The sequence below is a fragment of the Anopheles coustani genome, chromosome 3 (assembly GCF_943734705.1).
Source record: "Anopheles coustani chromosome 3, idAnoCousDA_361_x.2, whole genome shotgun sequence".
Taxonomy (NCBI): Eukaryota; Metazoa; Arthropoda; class Insecta; order Diptera; family Culicidae; genus Anopheles; species Anopheles coustani.
In genome coordinates this window covers 39,884,758-39,895,085 of record NC_071288.1, presented here as the reverse complement: position 1 = coordinate 39,895,085, position 10,328 = coordinate 39,884,758, and the positions used below count along the sequence as shown (strand labels likewise).

The following is a 10,328-nucleotide window of genomic DNA, read 5'->3' as shown; positions in this document are numbered from 1 at the left end:
TTATGAAGCACGAAGAAAATTGCTTCACTCGTTCGTAACACCTGCGACTTAGTGGTGTAAGCTCATAAAGGGAACAAGGAGTTAGAGAGGTCCGATAACTCCAGAATCAGTTCCAAATCTTGTAATTCGTTCCCACGATTGGTGGGTTTCGAAATTGTTGGAGCTTGTTCGTAAATTGAAAGAAGAAAATGTTTTGAGACGATAATTTTATTAATCCACTCTGCCAAAACGGTGCAGTTTGTGCCGTTAAAGATGAATCATAACTGAATCAGTCGGAAAGACCCGAAATTATTTCGATTCGCCAAAAGAACATTAATCAAATTTGAAATATTGTAAGGCGATGCTTGCAATCTGCGGATACAAATTTAAAGAAAGTAATTATTGTTTTTCGTTCAGAAAGCACAGGAACTCATAAGCCAAGACAAAACGCTAATTTCAAATAATTCGGCAAATTTGGATCGGAGTTAATTCCAGCTCTGCCCATGCAGCAATTTTGCCAGCTGATATTGACATTTGTGAAGCGAGGAACAAAAAAAACAAACTAGGAATAATACCACAAACCACACGAGACGGTTCTGATCTAATCAATTTTATCTGTGAGTTTTGTTGTAAAAGCTAGGAATGAACGGATCGTAGTGTCGGCGTGAAGCCAAACGTTTGGCAACGAAATCTCGCGAAACGTTCTTTTGCTGCGGTCAAGACCTCGAAAAAAGTTCAAAAATAGCGCGCAGCGGATACGCCTGGTAGCATTTTTGTTGACGTTCGATTCTTACCGAAAGAAGCATCATCAATCATACCCAGCTGTGGCCCTAAATTATATAACCCACGAAATAAGGGTAACATTTTCGAAGCATGGCCAACAGATTTGTGTCCCGAGGCTGTCCACATTTAAACGCACAATGATGTGTGAGAAAACAGGAACACGCTGTTGACTTTATGCTAATTTATATGAGCACAAAACACTCGCACACAAACACACGTACACGCACCTGTTGGAGGGAAGATTCGATTCTGTTTGCAAAGCAATCTGGTTGACCGTATCACCATGGCAATCGTACGGGCAGAAACGGCCGGAGTGCCTCCCACGGTGACGGCAGCAGCAAATGAAACCACCGTTCCGATATTCTGCTGGCGAGAATTTGCCTGTGGCTGGGGAGCAGCATTTGTGAATATAACGGCGACCTATCCGATCTACAAAATGATCTTCCGGCAGATGCTACATGGCGTACACTTGACGCAGGCCTTTGGCCAGCTACGCAGCGAAGGAATGACTTTCCTCTATCGAGGGATATTTCCCCCGCTAGCACAGAAAACCATTTCTCTGTCGCTAATGTTCGGCGTGTACGATAGCACCAGGCGGCCTTTGGTAGAATACTGTCACGTGAATCCTTACACCGCGAAAACAGTGGCTGGCATGGCTGCTGGAACAGTGGAAGCTGTACTGATGCCTTTCGAGAGGGTCCAAACGCTGCTAGCAGACGCCGCTTACCACGAAAAGTATCGCAACACCCACCACGCTTTTAAGTAAGCTAATAACGATACGGTGAAAGGTTTTAACAGAGCGGCAATACTATATTTCTTTTGTAATGTTTGCAGAATCATAATTATGGAAAATGGTATTAAAGAGTTGTACCGCGGATTAGTACCGATTCTGTGGCGCAACGGCCCATCGAATGCAATGTTTTTCATACTGAGAGAAGAAGCCGACAGTCGATTACCAAAAAGAGTAAGCACATAGTTAAAAGACCATTGCGTATAACAGATTGCTGTAATTGATTCTATTTTACTCTTTGTCCAGGCAACCATTATTTCTCAACGTACTCAAGAGTTTGTCGCCGGAGCGTGCATTGGTGCATTTATTAGTTCCCTGTTCTACCCGCTAAACGTGCTTAAAGTAACAATGCAGTGTCGGGTGGGTGGACCTTATGAAAACATGTGGGCCGCTCTGCAGCAAGTGTACAATGACCGCGACCGGAAGCTACGAAACGTGTACAAAGGTGTCTCTATGAACTGTACTCGTGCGTTCTTTAGCTGGGGAATCATGAATACGGCCTACGAGCAGCTGAAAAAAGTGTTTTATTGAAGCAGTTCAGTGAACCGTGAAACAAACATCTCTTTTGCAATATGCAAATTTAGCTAATCGATCATTCTGATACACTAGTCAGACGCGTTTGACAGAAGTTACTCGCCGAACGAAGTACAAGGCATCTAATGACCGTGCGGTGCGATCAAAGATCTATGTTTCACTGCGTATCTACAGTTTCATGTACCCTCAACAGCATGTTCTGTCCTTTGCATTTAATGCGATTTCACTTGTCGGGTTCGCCGTTCAGGGGGCTTTAGTTGTTTTTTCCCAATCACCACCACGTGTTACAAAAAAGTATTTAGTGTAGTTTTGGCTCGTCGTGTAAATATCGATTTGTAAATATCTACATAGTGTGTACAACACATTTGCTGTACTTTATTGTATTTCGCGTGCGCAGTTCAACGGTTAGCTTAGCTATGATTAATTTAGGAAAATTATGTAGCCGCAGTTTGCTCGAAGCGAATCTTAAAACCAAAATAATATCCCAATATCATTGGGTTGTGTCGTACAATAAAACGTTCAAGATAAAGTGAATGGTGGTTAATGTGTAATTAAATAATGGTTGTAGCAATTCCTTTTCCGATATGTAGCGAATGACGTTATCCGTACAAAATGTGACCTATCCTAATAAAATTGCCATGATATGCACAATTTAAAAGTTACAAGTATGCTAGACTTTCTTGAAAAAACAAACTTGTCACAAGTTAATGTTCACAAACTATATAGTGTATGTGTTCAAATTTGACCCCATCGTTTAAGAGGCTAAACTAAACCTCCTTTTCGTAAATGATGTGCATTTTCGAGCACATACTGCAACACGGTCCAGTGGCTTCGAGTATAGAGTCAGGAAGTTTGATATGTACGGTCAGAATAATGACAAGCCATCAGAGCTTTGCTTTAAGTTTTAACACATTTGATTTCTACGTACTTCGATTTTTTTTTAAGAACAATGTTAAATCTAAAACGTTGCTAAAAGTTATGACGATATCGTGATAGGGTTATGCACAACCGAAGAATGTTGATAAACCCCTGTAAATGTAGTAATTCTTCGTTATTTTCAAAGGCAACGGTCGTTGAATCGTCATTATTTAAATGCATGAATTTAAACTTGCCACGGGGAACTGGTCAGGTTTATAACGTGAACTCCAAGAATGCCGGCGGTATGTAAACTAACTCAAATGAGATAGTTCGTCCCAAGGCAGTTTCAGCTAAAGGAGGTAAGTAAAACATATTTTAGGAACACAAAGTAAGGAAGAAATAATGTTTCTTTCAGGCTTATTTGCCGACAATAGGCTTATTTGCCGTATGTGAGATGTGTTTATTGATGTAGTTCACACTTTGCATTTGTATCTCGGTCGATCGAGCATTTTTGAAAATAATTTTAATTTTTTTCACTTCCGAAGGCTTTTGAAAATAGTGTGAGATAGTGCAATAATATGTATATCGTGTATCAATTTAAAATCGGATTTATCTATAAAAATACACACTTTCTAACATTTACAAATATGTCTAACATGTATAGAGTATATGTTTCGTATAAACGTGTCTAAGTACTAGCAACATGAAATCAGAGACCTTGCCTCACTGCACCAGTCGACGGGTAGCTGTTACCTCGAAGTCCTGCGATAGCGTTGTCGAACACATACTGAATCGAACCGGTTACCACTTCGAAGTAGGTCCAAGCTAACCAAAGCCCAAGGACGTATATTCCGACCTGGACAATTTTGTCCATTATGTAAAGTCTAAAAGTAAACAAATTGGCGATAATCAAGTTAACTGTTTTCAAATTTGAACAAACTCTTGTTCGACTTACTTTCGTAGCAGCTTTCGGGCTTGCGGTAACGTTTCGGGTGCTTCCTTCAGGATATACTGGCGGGCTCCGAGAATGAAATCGTACAAATAGGTTTTGTAGTTGATTTCGGTGACATCAAAATAAAAGCTTTTGCGATCGGCCTCGGAAAGCCGCTTGTACAAGTTTTTGGTGTTGTTGCACTTAAAAATCCACTCCTTGGTCGTATAGTACTGGAGTATCGTCAATCCGGATGATATCTTCTTCTGAACCTTTACCAAGCTAAAAGAAAAAGATTTCAAAGGTTGTTACACGCGATGGTTCATAAGATATTTCACGGTCTTCTTTTGCTACTTACAAAGGCTTACGACGCAGGAGAAAGAGCAGGAAGTCGATCAAGTAGGCAGGCAAGAAGTGAAAAAAGATGACACAGAGTAGATGGTAGAAGTAGTTCGATTTGATCGACCCATCCGGATACCACAGAGCAAAGCAGAATGGATTCTCATTCAACACTTGGCGGCCAGTTTCCAGCACCTCACCCCAGCTGATTGGATTGTCCGCCGACGACGTGAGATTGTAGTACATCACGTCATCCTTACGCGGATTGCGCATCCGTTCGGCCCCGATTGCGATGATTGCGTTCATCGTCATGTCGACAGGCATGAAATCAGCCAAGTACTCGGGATTACAGTGCATGCTGCGAATGACGCCTCGACCGGCCCCAATCAGAAGCCCCGTCGGCCCATTGGTACCTTCTCCCCAGCCCGGTAGCGGTTCCCTCATGGCGGCCGTTACGATCGATGGTCTTGCGATGGCGAGCGGTATCTTACCACGAGACTGATAGACCAGATCTTCGGTAAGAGCCTTCGTGTAGGCATACGTATTGGGAAGATTATTCAGCAGTCTGTAAACGAATAGGAAATGATCGTAGCAATATGAGGAAATTGACCAAACGCTGACGATGGGTAGCATACCAACCTAGGTGTTATGAGATCCAGAATGTCGTCATCCAGCAGCCCAACCATCTTCGATATTCCTTCCGGATTCTGTGGGGCAGTGTAGTGTTTCTCCTCCAGCACCGCCTCATTGCACTGGCAGTAAGCCGTAGATACATGTACGAAGGACACCAGCTTGTGCATCTTTTCTGCGAGTGCTAATACTCGTATCGTACCGTTCAGGTTTATGTCGACCGCCTGTCGAATATGTTGGTCAAAGCGCACATTTGCGGCACAGTGGAATACCATCTCGACGTTCTCCACCAGCTCCCGATGGTCCGCCTCGCTCAGGCCAAGCCCTTGGCTCAGTATGTCGCCCCGAATGAGCCGGATCTTTTCCAACCGATCGCTGTACTTCTCGCGCACTTGCTCAAACACCAGATTCTTCACGTACTCATCCTTGCGCTGAGCCGGATCTACGCCCTTCTTGGAGCGGATCAGCAAATATATGCATCGAATGTCCCCGCAGTCACGCAGCAGCTTTTCCACCATAATCTTGCCCATGAAACCGGTTGCGCCGGTGATAAAAATTGCCCGGCCGGCATACGCCTCGGCGATGCTGCCCGCTTGTGGGTCCGGCAACTTCGTCATCGCGAGATCCTCATCCATGATGCTCAACGTTCGGTCGCCTTCGCTGTTCAGGTGATGGCGCGCTCGCACAGCATAAAAGAATCCCGATCGATCACACGGTTGATGGTCTGTGTAGGGAATATGGAAGCCGTATTTATTGATCATATTTGTTTTTCAAAAGTTAATTGAGATTAAATATTTACAAATAATCAAAGCCACGATTAAAACAGGTATACATAGAAAAAACACCAACTGTTTTTTAATGGGTGAATTCGTTTAGCACTAGAGTCTAAATTTTTTTTCAATATGTCGAAAATGGCTAAATATTTTTTAAACCCTTTAAATAAAAGCCTTTTCTTACATTCCAAAACTAGATTTTTTTTGTAAACACCCGTTTCTAGAACCAACAGGACCATGTACGAATGCTTTTTCGTTTTTCAAAATTTTGAACCGGTTAAGTGCTGGTGTTTTTTTCAAATTGCATTCTGCAATTGTTGTCTATCTTTTGGCATTTTTGCTGCTAGTTTGGATATTTAAAATTTTCATCTTTTACTGTGTTTTTTTTATGTTTTGTATGTTTTAGTATATTTTGCAACGAAACCATTGTTAGCCTAATCATTATTCACTGTAAAAATGTGATACTACATTTCAAATGTATTTTAATGTATTTGCTTCCTTACGCACACCTGTTTTTTGGATTGACATTTTTTTCTTTTGTAAGTCTGAAAATTGTTGTAAGATTTCTGACCCGATCTTTTTCCTTTACAACGAATGAGCGGAATTATGGAGATGTGTATGGAAAAACCAAAAACGCTAAAAAATAGTCAACGAATTGATCAAATAGCAGCCTTTTACTGATCAGAAAAATCTTCATAAAGTAGTGTTTCGAAAAAAAACGATCAGATTGACCGCTCCAAAGCATTCGGATAAGATTCCAAAGCAAAGTATTCTAGAATTATTATTATTATTCTACCATAGCAGGTGATATTTTGAAGGGATCATGAGCATGGAAGCGTGTTTAAAGATTTTTTGTAAATTAAGTTTGCTTCATTACTCTATTATACACGTGATTGAGTTGTTCAGGGCTGTTGGTGAATTTTAATGTTCAAGCACGTTTTTCAATCACTTTTTCGTATCGATTCTGGAATGTTCTCGCCTTGGAAACGTTGTACTTCAAATATTAGATATCATAGCAATTATACAAAATAATTGATAGATACAAAAAGAAACCAATTAATTTCATGAACCAAAAGACGTTTCCCTTTTGACTGGAGCAAAAATGAATACGTTTACTTAACTTAAAAATACTCTTGACGGTGAAGTCAAATGTATCAAATGTTGTAGGCTTGAAAAAGAAACAACTATAAGAGTGTCACAAAAAAGGTATTATTTTCGTTGCTTAAGAAATGTTTGAAATTGAAACTTTTTTTATAGCATTTATCACAACCTTTGAACAACGAAACCTCATTTGCAATTTCTTGAACTCTTTTAACAGGTTTGGTCACCTTTTTTGCTATCAAAATAAAATGGGTTATGACAATGAGACGTGGTTTAGATGTTGTTCAGTTATGGCTTCTTACATCAGTTTGCCTATTAGCTCCATTTTCTTTTATGTGACAAACTGAACGTATGCGTTTATCTTGGGGTGATTAACAACTCCCAAACTGGTTAACCTACGGTATGAGACCAGTTTAGGGCCCAATGTACGTAGAAAAAAAAGTCTTGTAGGTGCGAATAGTGCCTGATGCGACGAATGTGAACCCCGGGCATCCGATAACGTATTGGGGTTAATGCCAGTGGAAAAAAGTTAGAGTATTCAAAATCGTACGTTATTTCATCGTCTAAACGAACCTCTCAAAAAAGGAATTTAATTATACAATCGTTGGTAAGCCACCATGTGCACATTAAATAATAAAATGTTACAGTGCTATACAGTGCGGGAGTTTTATTAGCACTTTTCTACTCTGCCTGATCCGGGAGTGGATTACTTTAGTACGTGAAGAGTTGGGCACGGTGCAGCTGTGCGTATCCGTGCAGCACCAACCGAAGGTGGTAAAATAAAAACAAGTTTTAATAACCTTTTCCATACTTTCTGCAATCGATGCGTAAACGACCAACAAATCCATCGACGCAACCCTTACGCAATGAGATATCATCTTCGGGCTAGTGGTTTGCTTTAGCTTTGCTTCAATCAAGTGTAGAGATTCTTGTACATATCCTACGAACGTTCGATCGTTCAACATTTACCGGGGAGGGTTATAATGCATGCCAACGACTGTAACCTCCTTAGCACGACCTACACTTGCTGTTCGACATCATTTTTTCCAACCACTTATGGCACCAGCAGGGAGGAGTGCTGGTCCTCTGGTGACACCTTGTTTTCTTCAGCATGCAATCTGCTCCCCACTAAAGTATTCGTCATGAAGTACACAATGGGCACTAGTGGAGAGTAAAACATGAATTCTGTACCCTTTGCTCAGCACACGCGACTGCGGACACTTATAGATCCTGTTTATAAATCAAGCAAGGCGCAAAAGAAATGGCGCGATAATTAAGGGTCAAGGCAAGCGAGAAAGAAAAGTGATAAACTTGGTAAGAACTACTGCACTCCAGACACCGCTCGGCCCAGGAATCTTAATATATACAGCGATCTAGAAATCGTACCAGTTCACCTCGGTTACAGTAAAAATTTCACCATGACCTTTTTTTTCACCGAAGCGCAGTTTCATTATTCATTTAGCATGTTGTTGTGAACCTTCTGCGGTAATGGCATATTTCCAATTAGCAAACATTTTACAACGTTTCATTTCTAGAAAAATTCTAGTGTGAAAGAAGCAACCATACCTCATATGCATACGCGCATATCTTGAAGGTTACGCGATCGGATGCACCTTTTTATCGATCGTCAAGAGAGGGGACAGGTTTCGGGTTTGTCCTTAACAGTGAATACTGTTTTCGGCTATCAAACGGCCACCGATGGATATCGGTTTGGCAATGGAGCGCTTATCGTGGACTTGAAATTAAAATTTAAGGTCAAGCTGGGGATGCCATAAAGAGTCCACCAAAAACGGATCGTTCCAACCGTTTATGACAAAACATGCGGCCACGCTAAGGCGCCGATGGTCGTTCACCCGATGCTCGCCCGGGCGTGCCCGTGAAGGTATTTCAAACAAAAGACTTCAACCGGTAGCATAAGCGACGAACCCTGATAATTGACGGACGGGATGCATTACTGATAGGTGTGGGATTTTATATGCCTAGTCGGTGTTACTTATTGATTTATCGCTGTTTTTTTCATTCGCTGAGACAATGCTTACAATACTTAAATTTGAAAAATCGAAACAACTTCGATAAAAATGCGCTGGTAGCGCTTTTTGTTTTTTAAATCTATATTGAATTTCAAACGCATGATCGACGGTGTCTTCAGTTGGTAATATGTCATGGTACTGCGTCAATATTCCAAAGACAGCACATCGATGACGTGAATAACTAAGGGACTTTTTGTATCCGTTTCAGTTTGCAGGGCTAATTGACATTCTTTCCTCGTTTTGTTGAAGGAATCGAAACAGTTCCGCGTCATCGTTCGGACGTACCACGCGTTAAACTAAATAACTTCAAAGGAACTGTTTAGGTAAGCGGTAACTAGCTTCATCATAGCAAATAACTTTTCTGTTAATACAGTCCACATGGAAGCTCAATAATTATTGATGAATTGTTAACACATCGACAAAAGCTTTATATATTTTTTAATACTGAAAGTATGTTATCACTTATTTTACGGCTTTAAAAAACACTTTCTTTACATCCATACGACATTGTTATCATTATCTTATTCTCCTCATTCTTCGCCCCCTTCGCGGTATTGCGTCACGTGCAGGCAGCTATTACAAATTTCACTTACTTCTATTTGCCGGTGGAAGAGCTGCCGGCTCGCGAGTTGTGGTCGGGTATAAATGTGTCATTTGGATGGATAAAACAATCCCCTCCAATCATGGCGGCGAAAGAATACACACATATCAGCCCGGTTTGGAATCCATTAACGTGACCGTTGTAAATACCGACTGTCGCAAACATACGGCACCTGCAGGGCGGACGACGGGGATTCGTAATTCGTACCTCGCACAACAATGACTGCAGCATGCAAATGCATCTGTACGAGTGTGTTGGGCGGGGGGAAATAATGTACCGAACACCCTCATCGGTTTATGTACTTAGTTTACTTATTGCATTTACCTACAGCATTTTCTTGTGTGCTCAAACAAATAAAACTAAATAATAAACCCGTGTAAAGATAAGACAGGACATGGTTGTGTCGTTGTTATATCTCTAATTATAAAATCAGCTGTCGGCGTACTTCTTAAAACTGTTTGAATGAGTGAGCTTTCAAATGTTAGCGAGGGGCGTGGTAGAAACTATATAGATTAAAGGATGTATTCCTGGAATTAATTCGTGTATGCTGCAATGTCAACCACATCATCCTCATTTACCCATCCCCTACGATAAGTCGAATGAATCAATTAACTTTATCAACTTATCCATGTGGCGAGCCCCTTCTGACGCATGGCGTGCCATTAGCATTCGATGCTATAATATTTATCTTTTTTAAATCTTTTAAATTCGCCCCAACGGGCACATCAGCTTCGACATATTGGCTGGCATCTATTAATATCCTTTCTCTTCAGTGCACCTTGAAACTAAATTCTCTTTTCGGGTTTACGAAATACTGGAAGCAAACGTGTGTAGCTAAAATACGGGCTAGTCGCTTCGTTTGCATCCTAAACCGATCATGGCGATCAATGGCAATGAAATGCTTACAAATTTGTGTATGTGTGTATGTGTTCGAGCGGGGTGAGAACTCATCTTTCGAAGCCCAAGATCATATGATAGA

General features: G+C 41.1%; 2 protein-coding genes across 2 annotated transcripts; one reads left to right on the top strand and one right to left on the bottom strand.

The window, feature by feature from the left end:
- Positions 1-574: 574 nt before the first annotated feature.
- LOC131272347 (mitochondrial nicotinamide adenine dinucleotide transporter SLC25A51) lies at positions 575-2,738 on the top strand. The gene is made up of 3 exons (XM_058274054.1): positions 575-1,524; positions 1,597-1,726; positions 1,799-2,738. The coding sequence occupies exons 1-3, from the start codon at positions 1,046-1,048 to the stop codon at positions 2,081-2,083; spliced, it is 894 nt and encodes a 297-aa protein (XP_058130037.1). The 5' UTR covers positions 575-1,045; the 3' UTR covers positions 2,084-2,738.
- Positions 2,739-3,653: 915 nt separating this feature from the next.
- On the bottom strand, positions 3,654-5,479 carry LOC131261039 (putative fatty acyl-CoA reductase CG5065). Its single transcript, XM_058262931.1, has 4 exons — positions 4,854-5,479; positions 4,234-4,779; positions 3,900-4,157; positions 3,654-3,828 (listed from the first exon to the last, which is right to left on the bottom strand). Exons 1-4 carry the CDS (start codon positions 5,477-5,479, stop codon positions 3,654-3,656), a joined length of 1,605 nt encoding a protein of 534 aa, XP_058118914.1.
- Positions 5,480-10,328: the final 4,849 nt, after the last annotated feature.

Excerpts from the sequence above, each read along its gene's own strand:
- LOC131272347 (XM_058274054.1), top strand. The coding sequence starts at position 1,046 with ATGGCAATCGTACGGGCAGAAACGGCCGGAGTGCCTCCCACGGTGACG. Across the intron at positions 1,525-1,596 it reads AACACCCACCACGCTTTTAA|AATCATAATTATGGAAAATG; the intron begins GTAAGCTAATAA and ends TAATGTTTGCAG. Across the intron at positions 1,727-1,798 it reads ACAGTCGATTACCAAAAAGA|GCAACCATTATTTCTCAACG; the intron begins GTAAGCACATAG and ends CTCTTTGTCCAG.
- LOC131261039 (XM_058262931.1), bottom strand. The coding sequence starts at position 5,479 with ATGGATGAGGATCTCGCGATGACGAAGTTGCCGGACCCACAAGCGGGC. Across the intron at positions 4,780-4,853 it reads CTGGATCTCATAACACCTAG|ACTGCTGAATAATCTTCCCA; the intron begins GTTGGTATGCTA and ends ATTCGTTTACAG. Across the intron at positions 4,158-4,233 it reads CTCCTGCGTCGTAAGCCTTT|CTTGGTAAAGGTTCAGAAGA; the intron begins GTAAGTAGCAAA and ends TTTTTCTTTTAG.